At 43.5% G+C, this 21,362-nt stretch overlaps 1 protein-coding gene across 2 annotated transcripts; it reads right to left on the bottom strand.

The window, feature by feature from the left end:
* Positions 1 to 2,721: 2,721 nt before the first annotated feature.
* Positions 2,722 to 13,558, bottom strand: LOC112222201 (G/T mismatch-specific thymine DNA glycosylase). Of its 2 annotated transcripts, XM_024384886.2 has the most exons (11): positions 13,435 to 13,558; positions 12,905 to 12,970; positions 12,023 to 12,201; positions 11,437 to 11,696; positions 10,993 to 11,062; positions 10,591 to 10,726; positions 10,358 to 10,440; positions 10,164 to 10,258; positions 6,176 to 6,347; positions 5,775 to 5,927; positions 2,722 to 3,634 (listed from the first exon to the last, which is right to left on the bottom strand). In XM_024384886.2, exons 2-11 carry the CDS (start codon positions 12,958 to 12,960, stop codon positions 3,474 to 3,476), a joined length of 1,365 nt encoding a protein of 454 aa, XP_024240654.1. In that variant the 5' UTR covers positions 12,961 to 12,970; positions 13,435 to 13,558; the 3' UTR covers positions 2,722 to 3,473. The 2 variants fall into 2 exon arrangements, with proteins under 2 accessions (XP_024240654.1, XP_024301066.1); XM_024445298.2 differs by lacking the exon at positions 12,905 to 12,970 and having other exon boundaries at positions 13,435 to 13,548.
* Between the last annotated feature and the right edge of the window lie 7,804 nt (positions 13,559 to 21,362).

Below are 21,362 nucleotides of genomic sequence, written 5' to 3'. Positions count from 1 at the left end.
CCCAGCCTTCGTCTTTTTAACAAAAGAGGATTTACGTACAGTAACTGCATGTATGACCAATTCCATTCACACAAATTGGCAAAATCACTTTTTTTTTTATCCACATTTGGTCACAAAAATTAAACCAGTCCAGAATAAAAGGAAATAAAGAAACATTTAAAAAAGGTGAGGAAATTTAAAAGGTGAGGAAATTAAAAGGTGAGGAAATTTAAAGGTGAGGTAGCTTGTAGCTGCCACAACTATTTAAACCCTAATCCATCTCACGGTAGAAGCCTTTGTGATGCTGTAGTAGCTTCATGCCTACAAACTTCGACTACTGATGTAGAACTGTAATGCTAAAAGTATTATTATTTCTGACATACTGGAACAGCTACGCATTTCAAATTTAAAAAAAGTCATATTACCCAGTTATTCTCACAGCGTGCTTCCATACATTTACCCAGAGGGATCATGAGCAGTATCTCAGAAGTTAAAACTTGTGCAAAGAGTATTGTAATGTACAATATGAAAACAGTGTAAAGAAAGAACAGGGTGGTGTTCTAATAGGCACCAAACAGAAGACCGTTTTTTCTAATAAGAAACCAAAAAAGATGAATCAGTTGCAAACACATTTAAAACATTTTCCTAACTAAATACGATCTAGGGTTGACTCATTTAGCATGCAGACGGATGAAAGGTTCTTGACGTGCATGAAGATCATCAGTCAAACCGTCAGAACCCGACCAAACCAAGACGACCAAATCTTTTCAGGCTGGAAAGTGAAACAAAATAACTTCAAGTAAAATAGAAAAACTCCACGAGGAACATTTACATCTAAAAGTCCTTCATTTAAAACAATGTAATCACCTCGCCTCGGTTTTGGTTTTAAAAACTCTGAGGGATGGGCATAAAGAAATGAATCCACTCAAATTCAGACTGAACTATGGATGCAAGGACTGACCATCCATGATATCACAATTATAGTTTGAACCATGTTGAGTCTATACAGTGTTTGTTTAAAAACATTGGAGTAAAACAAGCCTATATTTGAGGTTCTGGTGGGGTACGACAGTTGAACTAAGCCCCTGAGGCATTTATAAAAAATATATATATACACACTTCAAGAATGAATGGATATACAGTGGGGCAAAAAAATATTTAGTCAGCCACCAAATTGTGCAAGTTCTCCCACTTAAAAAGATGAGAGGCCTGTAATTTTCATCATAGGTACACTTCAACTATGACAGACAAAATGAGAGAAAAAAAAAACAGAAAATCACATTGTAGGATTTTTAATGAATTTATTTGCAAATTATGGTGGAAAATAAGTATTTGGTCACCTACAAACAAGCAAGATTTCTGGCTCTCACAGACCTGCAACTTCTTCTTTAAGAGGCTCCTCTGTCCTCCACTCGTTACCTCTGTTAATGGCACCTGTTTGAACTTGTTATCAGTATAAAAGACACCTGTCCACAACCTCAAACAGTCACACTCCAAACTCCACTATGGCCAAGACCAAAGAGCTGTCAAAGGACACCAAAAAACAATTGTAGACCTGCACCAGGCTGGGAAGACTGAATCTGCAATAGGTAAGCAGCTCGGTTTGAGGAAATCAACTGTGTGAGCAATTATTAGGAAATGGAAGACATACAAGACCACTGATAATCTCCCTCGATCTGGGGCTCCACGCAAGATCTCACCCCGTGGGGTCAAAATGATCACAAGAACGGTGAGCAGAAATCCCAGAACCACACGGGGGAACCTAGTGAATGATCTGCAGAGAGCTGGGACCAAAGTAACAAAGCCTACCATCAGTAACACACTACGCCGCCAGGGACTCAAATCCTGCAGTGCCAGACGTGTCCCCCTGCTTAAGCCAGTACATGTCCAGGCCCGTCTGAAGTTTGCTAGAGAGCATTTAGATGATCCAGAAGAAGATTGGGAGAATGTCATATGGTCAGATGAAACCAAAATATAACTTTTTGGTAAAAACTCAACTCGTCGTGTTTGGAGGACAAAGAATGCTGAGTTGCATCCAAAGAACACCATACCTACTGTGAAGCATGGGGGTGGAAACATCATGCTTTGGGGCTGTTTTTCTGCAAAGGGACCAGGACGACTGATCCGTGTAAAGGAAAGAATGAATAGGGCCATGTATCGTGAGATTTTGAGTGAAAACCTCCTTCCATCAGCAAGGGCATTGAAGATGAAATGTGGCTGGGTCTTTCAGCATGACAATGATCCCAAACACACCGCCCAGGCAACGAAGGAGTGGCTTCGTAAGAAGCATTTCAAGGTCCTGGAGTGGCCTAGCCAGTCTCCAGATCTCAACCCCATAGAAAATCTTTGGAGGGAGTTGAAAGTCTGTGTAGCCCAGCAACAGCCCCAAAACATCACTGCTCTAGGAGATCTGCATGGAGGAATGGCCCAAAATACCAGCAACAGTGTGTGAAAACCTTGAAGACTTTTGACCTCTGTCATTGCCAACAAAGGGTATATAACAAAGTATTGAGAAACTTTTGTTATTGCCCAAATACTTATTTTCCACCATAATTTGCAAATAAATTCATTAAAAATCCTACAATGTGATTTTCTGGATTTTTTTTCTCTCATTTTGTCTGTCATAGTTGAAGTGTACCTATGATGAAAATTACAGGCCTCTCATCTTTTTAAGTGGGAGAACTTGCACAATTGGTGGCTGACTAAATACTTTTTTGCCCCACTGTATGTATGTATGTAACGTTTTAAGGATTTTAAGCTTTAATGAACAAAAATGTTCAGAAACATACTAAACATAATATACGGATCATAAAGCAACAAGAGAACAGCACCCACCTTCAGTAATGTAAATCCACTATAAAAAGGCTTGTGAAGAAATTGCTAAAACATCTCTCTGTGGAATCACTTTTTGACCATGTTTAGTTTGTTCACATATCACTCAGTACCTGTGCTCTAATCCTACACTTCACAATGCATGACTTCCAGTTGCATACAGTGTGTGTGTTTTGCCACAGGTTCATTTGGGACTGACTGTTCATGTGTAAAAGTCTGATTTAGGGCCATTTGTAATATCAGAAGTGTCCCGCTTTGCTTACACCTACTGCGCCATCCTGTGGCCAAGTACAGTATGACAACAAAATAAGCAAAATATTTAAATAGGTGACAATCTCCAAAGACAATCAAGAATCATTGTCAAGTCCCTGATTTCACATATTTAAAAAGACCGCCAATCAAAACACACATGATGACAAAACAGGATAAAATATTTGAATTCAAAAAAATCCTCAATTATCAATTTTGAAAATTCCACCTATCAAGTAGTTAAACGTGTAAATCCTTAAAATGGCTAATACAACTTGACAAAAAAATGAAAAGGCTACAATTTGAGTCTTCAAACTGAGGTGCAGTGTCTTGTTGAAGGAGGGGATTAAGGATGTGTGGGTTGAGGTCTCTGTACGTCCAGATAGGGCTAGTTAGTAGCCCTATCCCCTTCCTTATACATTGCCCGCCCATGCCTGGGGCTCTTTAGAGCCCCCAATGTCTGGAATCTGATCAGCAAAAGACTGCATCATCCACTGTCCGTCCGGGAGTTGTCCCTCTGTGGCAGCGGCGGCAGGAAGTTGAGAAGTGTCTGCCTTCTCGACAGCGTCTGAAACTAGAATAAAATAACATCTGAGGTGACTGGACCATGTTACCTAAGCCAAAGATAAACCCATCCACTACAAATCACACATAGGGGGCAGCAGCATCCGGACTAGGTGCTGCGAGTGACAGCAACATAGGTTAGTGATTGTTCACAGGTGCGGGTGATTGGCAGGTCATTGCAGAGTGAGAGGAGGACATTGTTTGAATCTTTCATTTTGGCCTTCTACTTGTTTTGTATATGTAACGGATGTGAAACGGCTAGTTTAGTTAGCGGTGGTGCAGCGCTAAATAGCGTTTCAATCGGTGACGTCACTTGCTCTGAGACCTTGAAGTAGTAGTTCCCCTTGCTCTGCAAGGGCCGCGGCTTTTGTGGAGCGATGGGTAACGATGCTTCTAGGGGTGACTGTTGTTGATGTGTGCAGAGGGTCCCTGGTTCGCGCCCGGGTATGGGCGAGGGGACGGTCTAAAGTTATACTGTTACATATACATCATTTGTTGTCACAATTGAGCATATATGCCCTTCTTGGGCTGGCTGACTACAGTTGTCCCTGGACCCTGGTGTTTATTGGGCTGGCTGACTACAGTTGTCCCTGGTGTTTATTGGGCTGGCTGACTACAGTTGTCCCTGGTGTTTATTGGGCTGGCTGACTACAGTTGACCCTGGATCCTGGTGTTTATTGGGCTGGCTGACTACAGTTGACCCTGGTCCTGGTGTTTATTGGGCTGGCTGACTACAGTTGACCCTGGATCCTGGTGTTTATTGGGCTGGCTGACTACAGTTGACCCTGGATCCTGGTGTTTATTGGGCTGGCTGACTACAGTTGTCCCTGGTGTTTATTGGGCTGGCTGACTACAGTTGTCCCTGGTGTTTATTGGGCTGGCTGACTACAGTTGTCCCTGGACCCTGGTGTTTATTGTTTATTTGTCATGGACCATGTACAACATGTCATTGCACCAGATTTAGCGGGATAACTCATTTTTCATCTGTAGTCTCTGGCATGTGTCTCCTAGGTACATTACAGACCACAGCAATCCTCATACTCTTTAATAGGTTTGGACGATATACAGTATACCAGGGTATTACTGAAGGTATGATTTTCATCTCCCCCCCACAACCTCGCGGGGGTGCGTGCTACGCCACTGCTTGTAAATACAAGTTAACTATCTAAGATGTGTCAAACAAATGATATCCATCTCAGGGCTCCAGCTATGCATTTGGTTTTGCTAACTTTCTAGCTAAGTGGCAAGATCAAGCTTCTTGGTTAGAGCAGAGATATTCAACCCCTTGCTGGATCAAGATCCATGATGCCTAAATTGTTTTGTGCGTAAAAAAAACAAACATCACAAATAGCGTCCCTTTAAAGTAATACCGTATATCCCGGTATGGTACAGAAAGTGTATAATGGTAGGAAAAACCCTAGTCTTTAATATTAATGACTCATTAATATCAGGTTATGTCCCAGTTAGTTAGCTCGACAGTGAGATTCAAAATATTCTATAGGCTGGCTAGTTGGATTCAAAACATCATTCAGTCTTGTTTATTTTGGCCAATAGCAATGTGACTGTGTTTCTATAGTATACTATCCCTGCATTCCACATCAACCCAGAGACACTCCAAAACATCTTGGACAGGAATACACAATATGGCACTTCATGGTTGCCTTCTGAAGGGCTGGCTAGAATATCAGCCACATTACTTCCAGCTCTCCAACACAGACGGGTAACAGTGTCCAGGGAGGAGGTATTCAGGGTACATACACATCCAGTGTGTGGATCACAATACCTCCTGGAATCTACTCATTTCAAGGTGAGGATGCTTAAATACTTTTGTAATTTGTGTTAACTGCCATTTTTAAAAGACGAGTGTTCTGTGGCAGGGTTCTCCCCAAAGAATGGAACAGAATCATTACTTTATGTTATCATCTCAGGTCATTTTTTTTGTGCTCTAGATTGCAGATAATGACAGTTACAGGTGTTAAAAAATGAAAAAATAGGAGTTAAGAGGGGCGCTGCCCCGCCCCCTCCGGTCCTCCACCCAGCCGCACTCAGCAGGGGTGTGTATCGAGAACCCTGCTGTGGGGAGCCTATACCATATAACTAGTTACTGCTTATCCTAGTTCTATGGTCCATCCAGGCATCTCTGTACTGACCTGTGTTTTCCGCCGACGAGAAGTTACAGTGCCCGTTGCCGTTGCTCTGGCCCTCTTCAGGCCCCGGCCCACCCTCGCCATATGCGCCGCCAAAGGCCGCCTCGTAGCCCGGGTCGTACGCCTCCTCTTTAATCGCCATCCTCTTGGCGTCCTCTGTAGGGGGGAGAAAACACTAAATTAAATATAAATGTATTTCTATGGAACAAACAAACTGTTACCATGAACAAGACTGTTCTCATACAGCTCACTCAGATGAACAAGGTCATGAGACTGGGCCGAACTGTGATGGCTTTTCATTTTAAAATTCACCTTTTTAATAATAATTGACATTTGATCTTAACTATGTGCTTTCATGTAAATGTAATTGAATACTCAGAGCACTCTGCAGTACGTTCTCTTACCCTTGGCCAATCCCAGGTCAAAGGTGTACTCCAACTCCTGAATGTCGTCTGTTCTGGCCACGCCCCTGAGCTGGTCCCTTAATTCCCTCAGCTTGATGTAGAAGTGCACTTTGTCCTGGGCACGGGGGAACTGGGCACAGCGGGCACTGGACGACGGCATCAAATACAACGCCTGTAGGGGAGAGGGCAGGGTTATACGGTGTCGTTTCAAAAAGGGGAATGGTACTGTACTTCCTCTGTATGCCCAATGATCATAGTTAATTCTTTAAAAAGTCTAAGCCGACATGTGGAATTGTTTTAAGATGGTCATACTATGGATCATTTAGCAATTTGATTTTACATTTTAGGACCCCTTTAGTTTAAAAAAATAATCAATGAATAAAAATAAAATATATATACACACACTGCTCAAAAAAATAAAGGGAACACTTAACACAATGTAACTCCAAGTCAATCACACTTCTGTGAAATCAAACTGTCCACTTAGGAAGCAACACTGATTGACAATAAATTTCACATGCTGTTGTGCAAATGGAATAGACAACAGGTGGAAATTATAGGTAATTAGCAGGACACCCCCAATAAAGGAGTGGTTTTGCAGGTGGTGACCACAGACCACTTCTCAGTTCATATGCTTCCTGGCTGATGTTTAGTTCACTTTTGAATGCTGGCGGTGCTTTCACTCTAGTGGTAGCATGAGACGGAGTCTACAACCCACACAAGTTGCTCAGGTAGTGCAGCTCATCCAGGATGGCACATTAATGCGAGCTGTGGCAAGAAGGTTTGCTGTGTCTGTCAGCGTAGTGTCCAGAGCATGGAGGCACTACCAGGAGACAGGCCAGTACATCAGGAGACGTGGAGGAGGCCAACAACCCAGCAGCAGGACCGCTACCTCCGCCTTTGTGCAAGGAGGAGCACTGCCAGAGCCCTGCAAAATGACCTCCAGCAGGCCACAAATGTGCACGTGTCTGCTCAAACGGTCAGAAACAGACTCCATGAGGGTGGTACGAGGGCCTGACGTCCACAGGTGGGGGTTGTGCTTACAGCCCAACACCATGCAGGACGTTTGGCATTTGCCAGAGAACACCAAGATTGGCAAATTCGCCACTGGCGCCCTGTGCTCTTCACAGATGAAAGCAGGTTCACACTGAGCATATGTGACAGACGTGACAGAGTCTGGAGACGCCGTGGAGAACGTTCTGCAGCCTGCAACATCCTCCAGCATGACCGGTTTGGCGGTGGGTCAGTCATGGTGTGGGGTGGCATTTCTTTGGGGGGCCGCACAGCCCTCCATGTGCTCGCCAGAGGTAGCCTGACTGCCATTAGGTACCGAGATGAGATCCTCAGACCCCTTGTGAGACCATATGTTGGTGTGGTTGGCCCTGGGTTCCTCCTAATGCAAGACAATGCTAGACCTCATGTGGCTGGAGTGGGTCAGCAGTTCCTGCAAGAGGAAGGCATTGATGCTATGACCTGGCCCGCCCGTTCCCCAGACCTGAATCCAATTGAGCACATCTGGGACATCATGTCTCGCTCCATCCACCAACGCCACGTTGCACCACAGACTGTCCAGGAGTTGGCGGATGCTTTAGTCCAGGTCTGGGAGGAGATCCCTCAGGAGACCATCCGCCACCTCATCAGGAGCATGCCCAGGCATTGTAGGGAGGTCATACAGGCACGTGGAGGCCACACACACACACTACTGAGCCTCATTTTGACTTGTTTTAAAGACATTACATCAAAGTTGGATCAGCCTTTAGTGTGGTTTTCCACTTTCATTTTGAGTGTGACTCCAAATCCAGACCTCCATGGGTTGATAAATTTGATTTCCATCAATAATTTGTGTGATTTTGTTGTCAGCACATTCAACTATGTAAAGAAAAAAGTATTTAATAAGAATATTTCATTCATTCACATCTAGGATGTGTTATTTTTAGTGTTCCCTTTATTTTTTTGAGCAGTATATATATATATATATATATATATATATATGAGAGAGAGATTTTTGGCTTGAACTACTATATCCCAGAGAAACTAATTGAATAACACATTTATAAAGCAGCAAACAAAGACAGTCAAAAAATGTATCATAAGGAATAAGGTTTTGAAGTGTTTGTCCTAGATCTAAGAGATATAAGAAAGCTCAGGAAATATTTTAGTTCTTATACATATAACCCCTTTTTTGGGTACCTTCAATCTCCACCCGGTACAGCCAGAGGAGGACTGTCCACCCCTCAGAGCCTGGTTCCTCTCTAGGTTTCTTCCTAGGTTTTGGCCTTTCTAGGGAGTTTTTCCTAGCCACCGTGCTTCTACACCTGCATTGCTTGCTGTTTGGGTTTTTAGGCTGGGTTTTTTTATAAGCACTGACATCTGCTGGTGTAAAAAGGGCTTTATAAATAAATGTAATTGATTTGATTGATACTTCCATTCATTTAAAAAAAAACTGGCACCAGGTTACCTTCAGACGAGTCCCGTGGGGGTCATAGAGCAAAACGGAGAACACCAGGGTGTTCGTGAGAATCTCCCCTTTCCACAGTGGGGTCACATTAGTTTGTAACCCAAGTGGTTTGGACCCTACAAACAAAAAGTTGGCACATCGACTGTACCGACTTCAGACGAGTCCCGTGACACACAGTGGTAGTAATATGCTACATACGTTTTGGTGAGAAGTGATTTTCGGGACGTCTCATGGTCTGACAAACACCGCTCTAGCTCTGCCACCTTTTACCGCGGATGCAGAAGTTCCACATCAGCAGATGTGGTGGATGGAGACGCATCCAATGCAAAAAAAAGAGAAAAGATTTCTACCTTAAACTAACTGATTTAGATGGCAATTGTTTAATGTTACTATGACGCACCGGTGCGTCAATCAACTCTTGGGGGTTAATAATCACCCGCACAAGCCTGGGCCAAACCACTGGGGAGTCAGGCCCACCCAATCAGATTGCGCCAAATAAAAATATTACGCTATACTTGTCAGTGTCTTAACCTAAACATGCTCCATCATATAGAATTCATAGCAAGCAGCGCACTGGAATGACATTCACTTTCATGGGATGGGTGGCCAAAATTAACTGAAAGCCACACCCCCAAAAAACCACAAACAGGAAGTCATATACATCAGACTACCAGGTAACAGAGCCCCACATCAGACTACCAGGAAGCAGAGCCCCACATCAGACTACCAGGAAGCAGAGCCCCACATCAGACTACCAGGAAGCAGAGCCCCACATCAGACTACCAGGAAGCAGAGCCCCACATCAGACTACCAGGAAGCAGAGCCCCACATCAGACTACCAGGAAGCAGAGCCCCACATCAGACTACCAGGAAGCAGAGCCCCACATCAGACTACCAGGAAGCAGAGCCCCACATCAGACTACCAGGTAACAGAGCACCACATCAGACTACCAGGTAACAGAGCACCACATCAGACTACCAGGTAACAGAGCACCACATCAGACAATCAGGAAGCAGAGCACCACATCAGACTACCAGGTAACAGAGCACCACATCAGACAATCAGGAAGCAGAGCACCACATCAGACTACCAGGTAACAGAGCCCCACATCAGACTACCAGGAAGCAGAGCCCCACATCAGACTACCAGGAAGCAGAGCCCCACATCAGACTACCAGGAAGCAGAGCCCCACATCAGACTACCAGGAAGCAGAGCCCCACATCAGACTACCAGGAAGCAGAGCCCCACATCAGACTACCAGGTAACAGAGCACCACATCAGACTACCAGGTAACAGAGCACCACATCAGACTACCAGGAAGCAGAGCACCACATCAGACTACCAGGAAGCAGAGCACCACATCAGACTACCAGGAAGCAGAGCACCACATCAGACTACCAGGAAGCAGAGCACCACATCAGACTACCAGGTAACAGAGCACCACATCAGACTACCAGGTAACAGAGAACCACATCAGACTACCAGGAAGCAGAGCACCACATCAGACTATCAGGAAGCAGAGCCCTTACCACTTCACAGTCAGGTATCTTGTGTGGCTGCAGACCAAAGTCAAGCTTCTTGGGCTTTTTTCCAAACATCTCTCTGCAGAACATTTCATAGATACCTGAAAAGAAACCATTTCAACGCTTAATATGGAATTTCAATGGAAAGGTCTTGCAACTGGCATTTTCTCCTCTCTAGCAGGGTTTTTGTGGCTACTTACATTTTCCATTGAAAACAGCTATGAGAGGCTTGTACTTCTTCAGCTTTTCCACAAGAATTAAGGCACCCTCACGTAGCTCTTTGCTGTGAATTAACATAAGATGTCAAACATTGTATTCCATCTATATGTTGCTGTGTGGCCACTGTTTGACATATACTCTATTGTCTCACTCGTCATTTCTCACCACATTGCTGACTGACTTAAGGATTTCATTATTTTCTTCCTAAGCTTACGTTGAAAGGTCTTTGCTTCCAGGCGTTGTCCTTGCCACCATGTTGGTGAAACCGATCTTATATTTCGCTGGCAGGCTGGTGTCACTCATGTGGTTGAGCTGCTCATCAGTGAATCCAGACAAGAACAGGCACTTCCCTGATGAGGACAAGTTTTCATTAAATTTGTCGTACCATTATTCTTCTGAAATTGAGGTCAACTTTGTAATGCTCTGCTCCCTAAGCATAGGAAAACATTGCAGTTACAATGCCTTGAATTTAAAGTTTTTGCGATTTCAGTTGATTCATAAACGGTGTCGAGATAATGAAAGCGTAGACTAAAAATAGAAAATATTTTCAAAATAAGAGTTCCTGACAGCTGTTCACACACCAAATCAAGACTAAATATCTACTAAAGCAACTTACAGAAATGGTTTCCAGGGCCAGGGAACCATCGTCCAACATAGGCTGCCACCAGACCTGGGTTGATTCCAATCTAGAACAGTGAGATTCACATCATGCAACTGGGTTGTGTTCATTATTGCAGTGTTTCTCAACACTGGTTCTACAGTACCTACAACAGTGCACAGTTTAATTGTAGCCAAACACACCTCATTCAACTCATTGAGGGCATGATGATTAGTTGACAAGTTGAATCAGGTGTGCTTGTCTGGGGTTACAATAAAACAGGGTACTGGAGGACCAGTGTTGGGAAACACTGCGTAGGGCTCGCAACAAAATACATTTTGCAGCTGGAAACAAATGAGTATTTCTTATTGGATAAATCAAGGTAGCTCGATTTTCAGTCTCATATCATTAATAATAATAATAATAATATCTGGCATAAAGTGACAAACAGGTAGAACTCACAATGACATAGTCCAAGTTGTAGTCAAGGATGTCAGTCAGAGTTCTGCTCATGACCTCATCTTCCGTCATGCCCTTGAATCGGTCTCGTTTCTTCCTGACCTTCTGGACGGTCTCGTCCATCTTCTCCTGCGTGCCGTCAGCCTCTTGACCCTCCTTGCCTTTCTTGGGCTTGGGGCCCGGTTTGGCCTTAGGGGGCTTGGGCATTTTGGGTGGCTTGGGTTCCTTTGGTTGTGCCGTTCTCCCTCGCTTTTTCGCTGGAGCTGCAAGAGATAGAGAGAACTCCCAATCACCTTGCTGTTAACCTTCCCAACAATTTGTTGATGAGGTATTTTTTTTCACCTTTATTTAACCAGGTAGGCCAGTTGAGAACAAGTTCTCATTTATAACTGCAACCTGGCCAAGATAAAGCTAAGTAGTTTGAAACAAACAAGAGTTACATTTGTTTTTAATCTGTTGGGAAATGCATCAAAAAGAACACTTCTCCCACAAATAAATCAACTTCAAATCCATTGGGCACGCAATACATTGAGGATCATGTCCTTATTGTTATTGAATACAGCTCTGTGGGAATGAAGAAGCAGGGTACCTTTCGCTAAGTTGGCAGGTTCTTGCTGAGCCATGAGCTCATCATTGACAGCCATATGTGCATGTGCCATTACTCTCTCTTCACTTGGTTCCTCTGTGTAGTGAGGGTGAGGACTGTGGTGATGGTTGATGCCCGGATACTGGCCCTGCTGAGCCTGAAGCTGTTGAGCTGACTGAATCCTGTACAAGGAAGACAAAATAAAAGAACCCCCAGTATTAATCCTACAGCCAAAATATATTGCAGTGAGAGCCCCAGTATAAATATTGTAAATATATTTGTGAGTCCTGTAAAACAAATACACCATGCCCTCGAGGACATTCAGAATCCCAGACCCCTCAAAGGTACCAGAAGGTCCAGAAAAGGTAGGCCTACCTCCACCATATTCACAAGGTAACTTACAGTAGACACAGCTTCAACAGCATAGAAGCAACCTGTAATTGCCTATACCACCTGCATGTTGAAAGGTTCCTAGATGAGGCTGAACTGTTAAGCCAGTCATACATACATACATACATACATACATACAATGTGTATGCAGACTGTATGTGCAAAATTGGCCCAGAGCTGTCTGGGTTTGGCCAGTGTGGGTGTACACACACACACACACACACTTATCATAACTGTCTTGATAGTACCAATTGCACAATTCGTCCTCATAATTCATTCTCACAATTATCTAGGCTTGCAAGTAAAGACAGGTCGTTCTGTGGTAAACTCAACTCAAAGCATTTAGGTGATTCAGATAGCACAATCCATCAGATGCAAACAAAACAAAAACATGCTGTTATTTCAGATTCATAACATTTTGCCATTCAGGGGATGAAGGAGGGAGTTCGTTCAAAATGTCCTGGGCTTCTTTTTTTTGACGGCGTAAGAACTCACCACTGTTGAAGATATTCCGAGGGGACAGGCACTGATCCATACAGCTTTTCTTCCATCTTGGATTTACTTTGTTAGATAGATCAATATTCATGTTGATGAGACATTAATATTCTGATTTGGATATAGCACATTCTTATAAACTGCCTGGGTTTGTAGAATTAGCAACAGTGTATCGGGGCGAGAACTCAAAAAGGATATTTGTCCTAGACAAGTAGTTAGAGGCGCTTTGGCAGCTAGCTAGCTTACGTTAGCAGACAACCAGCGCTGCTTTGTCAACAAAGTAAACAGCCAACACACATTTAACTCCGACTTAGTCTATAGTATACTTAAAATCAATGTTGGCTAACCCACTGGATTTTGGCGTATTAAGTCATTATGGATAGTCAAGATAGCTATTCACTGGTTAACGTTAGCAAGCAAGCTAGCTAATTAGCATGGATGAATGACTTGCTAACTTTACTAGCTAGCAATGAGCTGGTTCGTTGTCAAATGAATACAAATGATATGCAATTAATCAAATGCATACATACCTATTACAGAAATAGTTGAATTTGTTATTTCTTTCTTAAAAACGACTGTGCTCAATCACTTTCGCGCTGGACTTGCTAGCATTGAAGCAACAAAGACATGACAGTAAAGCACGTCAACTTTGACATGGGAAGATACCAACATGATAATGGTTGGGGGGGGGGGTTAAGTCAAACGTTCGTATCTTGAAATTCATAGTAAAGGTTTAGTGTATATATCAAACGTTGTATTGATATCAGGAATGTATGCTAATATCATAGAAACTGATAATATTTTTTGTTGTTGCATAATTTACACATTTTCAAATACAGCCCTAGCCTCTCTCCCCCATTTTAGCGTTGGTTTGCTCAACGGACATTTAAACTCCCGAGGTTGTTTTCATTGGCTACAAGCCTCTGTGGCAAGTGTCAGTGCTATCCGGAATCATTGGGACGTCCTTAACACAGACAGAAGGGGCTATAAGTATCTTTGTCCCTACTCTAAAACCCCTAACGTAACCATTTAACATTTCAGATTCAATGCGTGGTAGGGACGTCCAAGGGAACTCGGATAGCAATGACCCTGTGGTAAGAAGGCAGAGGCACTAGATTTTTTTTATAACTTTGGAGATACAGTACTTTTTTTGTCCGGCTCATTAATATTGTAACAACATAACATGGTGTCAGAATAAACCGCGAAAAATGGAAGATGGCTCTGTTACAACCAACATCTAGCTTGTCTACAAGGACATTTTTGTTGAAGACTGGAAGATTTGGATACACAAGTTTGAATTGTTTCTGACCGCGAGTGGCATTGCTGAAAAGGAGGAGAAAGTGCAATGTGCTACGTTCTAGACATCGCGGGAGAGGAGGCAATCAAGGGATGCAAACAGGTTTGAATTTGCCGAAGGCGAGAAAGACAAGATTGCCATGCTGAAACAGAAAAAGAGACCAGCTGTTGAAAGAGGCAGATCTCACATTGGCTAAAGCTATTAATGTGTGTTGTGCTAGTAAAATCACGTCCAGTGGGGTAAAAATGGTCAATGAGGAAGTTGAAGTACGCCATATAAAAAGTGTCAGTACTGCAGAGGTTCAAGAAGAACAGAGCAAAGGCAGCTCAAGATGAACTAAATATGTGTGTCAATTGCAATAGATGTGGTTGCAAGCATGAGCACAGAAAATGCCCAGCCTATGGTCAAGTATGTAAATCCTGCCAAAAGAAGAAGAATCTTAGAGCCAACCGAGGATAATGCACACCGTTGAGCAGAGTGAGGAGAATGACAGTATGTTCCTAGGCACAATTGAAGTTGAGATGACTGGAAAATTAAAACACATTGAAGTTGTCACATCAGATATATTTTTGTTTAAATGTAACCTTTTATTTAACTAGGCAAGACAGTTAAGAACAAATCATTTTTTGCAATGATGGCATACACCGGCCAAACCCGGACGGCGCTGATGCCAATTGTGCGCCACCCTATGGGACTCCCAATTACTTCTGGTTGTGATAGAGCCAAGATTCAAACCAAGGTGTCAGTAGATATGGACAGTGACAAAAAGAAATGGACTGAGAATAAACAACTAAGATGTAACATACAAGCTTGACACGTGCTGAATGCAAAGTAATATCTTCAACTCGCTTGGACAGAGAAAGTTGAAGCAGTCCAACTGAAAACTGAAAACTGCCAGCAGATGTCGCCGTTGGGTCAGGAATCGGTGTGTACATAGTACATAGACACAAGGTTGAGTTACAGATTATTGAAAGAGATGCTCCAGCAATGTCAACAACTAAGCATGGTGAACAGAACACATGATATCACAGTCAAAGATATTGACATACTGAAAGACTTTGAAGATCTGTTTTCTGGTCTAGGGTGCATGCCAGGACCATGTCATATACAGTCATATACAGTTAGACCCACCAGTTGAACACACCCAGAGAAAGGTTCCAGTTCCTCTCAAAGACGAGATCGTTGAGGAACTAAACAGAACACACACAAGGAAGTGAATCGCTAAGCAAACAGAACAGACAGGGTTAGTAGGATGGTCACTGGACAAACCTAACACGATCCGGATATGTATAGATTTGACGTGATTTATTAGGATCCTCATTAGCCAATGGCGACCGCTATCTTACTGTGGTCCGACATGTATAACACAAAATACATTAGACAGAAGACTACAATTTAAAAAAAATTAAAATAAACAAAGCGATCAAACAGGAACACTACCCACTGCTCACTGTTGAGGAAGTTGTGTCCAACGGGCCAAACGCTAAGATATTCTCTGTATTGGCCGCGAACCAAGAGTTCTGACAGATTAAACTTTACTTCGAGAAGTTCCAAGATCTGTAACTTCAACATGCCCAATAGTTCTAGTTCAATTCTATTTAGGACCATTGTCATTATTCTATTTCACTTTAGTCCTGCATGTTGGAGCTCCAAGCTGAAGATTTGCACTGTACCCTGCAATCACACCTGCAACCCTGTACATGTGACTATTAAACATCTGATTTTTGTGTTTACCCTTTTGGTGTGTCATCTGCGTCTGAGGTGTTCCAGAGACCCTTGGCACAGATGATTGAAGCCCTGGATGGAGTCGTCAACGATCATTTGTTGGTCTGGGGTGAAACTAAGGAGGAACATGACCGCAGACTGGTCAAGCTGCTACAGAGCGAGCGAGTACAATCTAAAACTAAACAGGAAGAAATGTAAAAAGGTAATAACAGAGATAAAGTACACTGGTCACATGCTAATGGCCAGTGGTCTGAAACCAGATGAGGACCGTGGTGCAGATGCTAATGGCCAGGGGTCTGAAACCAGATGAGGGCTGTGATGCAGATGCTAATGGCCAGGGGTCTGAAACCAGATGATGAGGGCCGTGGTGCAGATGCTAATGGCCAGGGGTCTGAAACCAGATGATGAGGGCCGTGGTGCAGATGCTAATGGCCAGGGGTCTGAAACCAGATGATGAGGGCCGTGGTGCAGATGCTAATGGCCAGTGGTCTGAAACCAGATGATGAGGGCTGTGGTGCAGATGCTAATGGCCAGGGGTCTGAAACCAGATGATGAGGGCTGTGATGCAGATGCAAATGGCCAGTGGTCTGAAACCAGATGATGAGGGCTGTGGTGCAGATGCTAATGGCCAGTGGTCTGAAACCAGATGATGAGAAGGTGTGGGCCATGGTGCAGCTGCCTCTACCCGAAGACAAACAAGCACTGCAGAGATTCATGTGCATTCTACACCAATCTTGCCTAATTCATTCCCAACCTGTCTGAGGTGAACGCTCTGCTCAGAAAGCTACTTGAGAGTGACACTGAATGGCATTAGGAACAAAAACATAAGAACTGTTTTTTTTGTGTGTTTTTTTTACTCAAAAGACTGGCAACAAATGCAAATGACCTGAATAAACCCCTATTACTTTCACTAGATGTCAGTTCAGGAGGTATGGGAGCAGTCCTACTCCAAGATGGTAGAGCTGTTGTATATGGCTCTCATCACTCAACGTTGATATGCACAGATCCAGAAGGAACTACTTTCCATAGTCTACGGATGTGAGAAGTTCCATCAGTACGTGTATGGCAGAGGGGTACAAGTTGAAAGTGATCACTAACCTCTCGAGAGCATATTCAAGAAGCCTGCTGCATCACACTCCTTCAAGGCTGCAGAGGATGTTGCTCCGACTTCAAAGATACAGTCTCACTGTCACCTACAAGCCAGGCAAAGAAATGCACGTAGCAGATGCTTTGAGTAGAGCCAACTTCAACGAACACGAAGATCTGCTGGGAGAGGAGTTGGAGGTAAACTGGATAACACCTCCGCTGCCAATCTCAGAGGAGAAGCTACAAGCCTTCAGGAAAGCAACAGTAGAAGATCCCACAATGCAACTGCTGAGAGTAACAACGATGAGTGGATGGCCCAGTGAAAAGAGTGTGGTTCCCAAAAAAATCCATCCATGCTGGACATTTTCAAGGAGGAAATCAGCTATACATCAGGACTGATGTTCAAAGCCGCAAAACTCATTGTACCAAATCAACTGAGACAAGAAAATGCTGAACAGGTGCCGATTCACACCTGGGAATAGGCAAGTGCAAAGAAAGAGCAAAAGACATTCTATATTGGCCAGGTTAGTCAGCCCAGATTGAGGACAGGTTAGTCAACCCAGATTGAGGACAGGTATGTCAACCCAGATTGAGGACAGGTATGTCAACCCAGATTGAGGACAGGTATGTCAACCCAGATTGAGGACATTGTGTCTCAGTGCGCTGTCTGTAACGCCAACAAGAGCAGCAACCCGAGAGAGCCACTGCTTCCACATAGTCCACCAGAAAGACTGTGGGCAAAGATCAGCACTGATCTGTTTCACTACAACGTCTCAGAGTATCCTCTCTGTGTTGACTAGTACTCCAAATATCCAGAGCTCACCAAACGGACTGAAACTACGAGCAGAGGTGTCGTCACAGCCATGAAGTCTAGATTAGTCAGGCATGGCATAGCAGATGTTGTCGTTTCCGACAATGGTCCGCAATATGCAAGCGCCAAGTTCAGATGTTTTGCTGAAAGCTGGGAGTTCGAGCACACAACTTCCAGTCCAGGACACGCTCAGTCAAATGGACAGTTGGAGAGAACTGTGCAAACTGTTAAGAACCTGCTTAAAAAGGCACAAAGAGTGACCTCTACATAGCGCTACTGGAGTACCGCAACACACCACTAGGGTTATCACCAGCCCCTTCTACTAAGGGGAAGACGGCTGAAGTCCAAGTTGCCAACCTCTACCACCCTACTGACTCCTGAAGGGAACGTTCAAGTCCACGACAAGCTGAAGAACAGACAGCTTAAACAGAAAAGCTACTAGGAGAGACAAACAAGACAATTACCAGACATACCTCAGGCTCCAGAGAGGAGACGTGGCAACCAGCTGTCGTACGTTGGATGGAAGAATATACTGAATATGAGCGAACAAGCATTTTCACAAACGGAGTCAGTGATTAGTGCTGACTCTGGGATCACAAACACTCATGGATGATGATGATGATGATGATGATGAGTCAAAATCTAACAAGATCACATGCTTGTTTTATTAAACTTTTATTTAACGAGGCAAGTCTGTTAAGAAACATTCTTATTTACAATGACGGCCTACCAGAAGGCAAAAGGCCTCCTGCGGGGACAGGGGCATAGGATTATAAAATAAAAATATAGGACAAAACACAGCATAGTAGCAACACAACCTAACAACAACATGGTAGCAACACAAAACATGGTACAAACATTATTGGGCACAGACAACAGCACAAAGGGCAAGAAGGTAGAGACAACAATAGATCACGTTAAGAAGCCACAACTGTCAGTAAGACTGTCCATGATTGAGTCTTTGAATGAAGAGATTGAGATAAAACTGTCCAGTTTGAGTGTTTGTTGCGGAACGTTCCAGCTGCAGCGAACTGAAAACAGGAGGGACACAGGGATGTGTGTGCTTTGGGGACCTTTAACAAAATGTGACTTGCAGAACAGGTGTTGTACGTACGAGCCTGACACCTCAGAGACAGTTACAACCGTGTCAGACAACTAGATCAGGTAGAGAGATTAAAGTTCCAACTAGATTCAGACTAAAAAACACGCAGCACAGACTTACACTTAGTTTATGTTCATGTTTAGTGGCAACTGTTCTGCCTGCGACTATGGAACCCTGACCTGTTCACCGGACGTGCTACCTGTCCAAGTACTGCTTTTTTCAACTCTCGAGAGACAGCAGGAGTGGTAGAGATACTCTGAATGATTGGCTATGAAAAGCCAACTGACATTTATTCCTGAGGTGCTGACTTGTTACACACTCGACAACCACTGTGATTATTATTATTAGACCCTGCTGGTCATCTATGAACATTTGAACATCTTGGCCATGTTCTGTTATAATCTCCACGCGGCACAGCCAGAAGAGGACTGGCCACCCCTCATAGCCTGGTTCCTCTCTAGGTTTCTTCCTAGGTTCCTGCCTTTCTAGGGAGTTTTTCCTAGCCACCGTGCTTCTACACCTGCATTGCTTGCTGTTTGGGTTTTTAGGCTGGGTTTCTGTACAGCACTTTGAGAAATCAGCTGATGTAAGAAGGGCTTTATAAATACATTTGATTTGATATATGTGAAAAGAATAGGGACAATGTCTGAAATGTGTTGTAATTGAATGTAAGTGCTGATTTGAAAGAATAAAATAAAAAGCGTCAGAAGGTTTATTTCTTTGTTTCAGTTTTGCTTGAGGCATTCTTTCATGAAGAGGGGTGTCATGTACTATACAGGTATCCGTAGCTGAACGTGACGTGTGTTCAAACGGTACTACAGTAAAGTGGAGAGTTCCAGACAAATCTCCATTGTCCGGCTCATTCATATTGGAACGGCATAAATGCCCAATCCGTGAAGTTCTTCCATCCCTTTTCTCCATCTTAGCTAGCTGCACGTTAGCTAGCTAGTTAGCAGAGCAGTAGATGCTTATTTAGCCTAGATAATTGCTTTGTACAGTATGTCGTCTTTGGAGTCTTTCAGATCTTATGGCATTTTTTCAAGGATGAGCGTAAGAGCGTTACAAGGGGAGAAGACCACTAACTAGAAGTCTGGCCATGTGGAGAAGTGCAGCTATAGTGAGAGGAAACTTAGCGGTTTGGTCAGGGCCAGCAAATCAAATGGTCCAAAATATTCCACATAGTTCACACACACATAAAGTACACAGGGGCACAACACCTGACCACTGTGACCGACTCCAAATTAAGCCTGATAGCATTCACATTTGCTCTGTTTTTGTGGTTGATTCTTTTCAGTGTGTCAAATACCTATATTTGTTGCTTAGGTCATTGTGTAGCTTTCTTCGGGCTCTATGGGGTCTGTGTTTGTGAACAGAGCCCCAGAACCAGCTGGCTGAGGGGACTATTTTATAGGTTAGGTGGATATAGAGCTGAACAGCTCTTTTGGGGGATGTAGATAACTAGCGGGTATCATCTTAAATTCTGCTCTGCATGCATTGTTTGGGGTTTGCATTGTACACAAAGTATATATTTAGCAGAATTCTGCTTGCAGCGTGTCAATTGGGTGTTTGTCCTATTTTGTAAATTATTGGTTGGTGAGTGGACCCCAGACCTCACAACCATAGAGGGCAATGGGTTATATAACTGAATCATTTTGGGATGTTGAGTTTTATGTTCCTTTTGATGAAGTAGAAAGCCCTTCTTGCCTTGTCTTTTTAGATCATTCACAGCCTTGTGGAAGTTACCTGTGGTGTTGTTTGTTTAGGCCAAGGTATGTATAGTTTTTTGTGTGCTCTAGTGCAGCAGTGTCTAGATGGAATTTGCATTTGTTGTCCTGGCTACTGGACCTTTTTTGGAAAACCATTATTTTTGTCTTACAGAGATTTACTGTCAAGGCCCACGTCTGACAGAATCTGTGCAGAAGATCTAGGTGCTGCTGTAGGCCCTTCTTGATTGGGTACAGGAGCACCAGATCATCTGCAAACAGTAGATATTTGATTTCCAAGTCCAGCAGGGTGAGGCCGGGTGCTGCAGACTGTTCTAGTGCCCTCACCAATTCATTGATATACACTGAGTATCAGTGGTGGTTGGTGTCGTTTAAGACGAGGGAGGATTATTATTATCAGGTCACTTTCACATCAGCCTCATAAAAACAGCATGGTCACTTTGATCATTGTATATATAATTCCTTCTAGCAGCGATCTATGTGCTCTCCTCCTGTCACCTTTTCCCTTCTCTTGTGGACTTCAGTGCACAACACATTATCTGTCTGTGACCAGGTGAAAAACCTTTCCAAGCCAAACCTCTACACCATGACCGTTAACCCCTACAAACAACCTACATCGTTGTCACTTTATAGTCAACATAGCTACTAGAACTAACATGTTATTAAACCCACTACAATCATGCAGTACAGTGTACAGTCAGAAAGCGGTTTAG

The sequence above is a fragment of the Oncorhynchus tshawytscha genome, linkage group LG01, assembly GCF_018296145.1.
Source record: "Oncorhynchus tshawytscha isolate Ot180627B linkage group LG01, Otsh_v2.0, whole genome shotgun sequence".
NCBI classification, from domain to species: Eukaryota; Metazoa; Chordata; class Actinopteri; order Salmoniformes; family Salmonidae; genus Oncorhynchus; species Oncorhynchus tshawytscha.
The sequence above is the reverse complement of the archived record's forward strand: the minus strand, read 5'-3'. Positions and strand labels throughout refer to the sequence as shown.

What these genes read in the sequence shown, in the direction of transcription:
- LOC112222201 (XM_024384886.2), bottom strand. Translation starts at nt 12,960, where the DNA reads ATGGAAGAAAAGCTGTATGGATCAGTGCCTGTCCCCTCGGAATATCTT. An exon ending in TCGGAATATCTTCAACAGTG is followed by an intron (nt 12,202 to 12,904) that starts GTGAGTTCTTAC and finishes TTCCTTGTACAG; the next exon opens with GATTCAGTCAGCTCAACAGC. An exon ending in GGAAGCAAAGACCTTTCAAC is followed by an intron (nt 10,441 to 10,590) that starts GTAAGCTTAGGA and finishes GTTAATTCACAG; the next exon opens with CAAAGAGCTACGTGAGGGTG.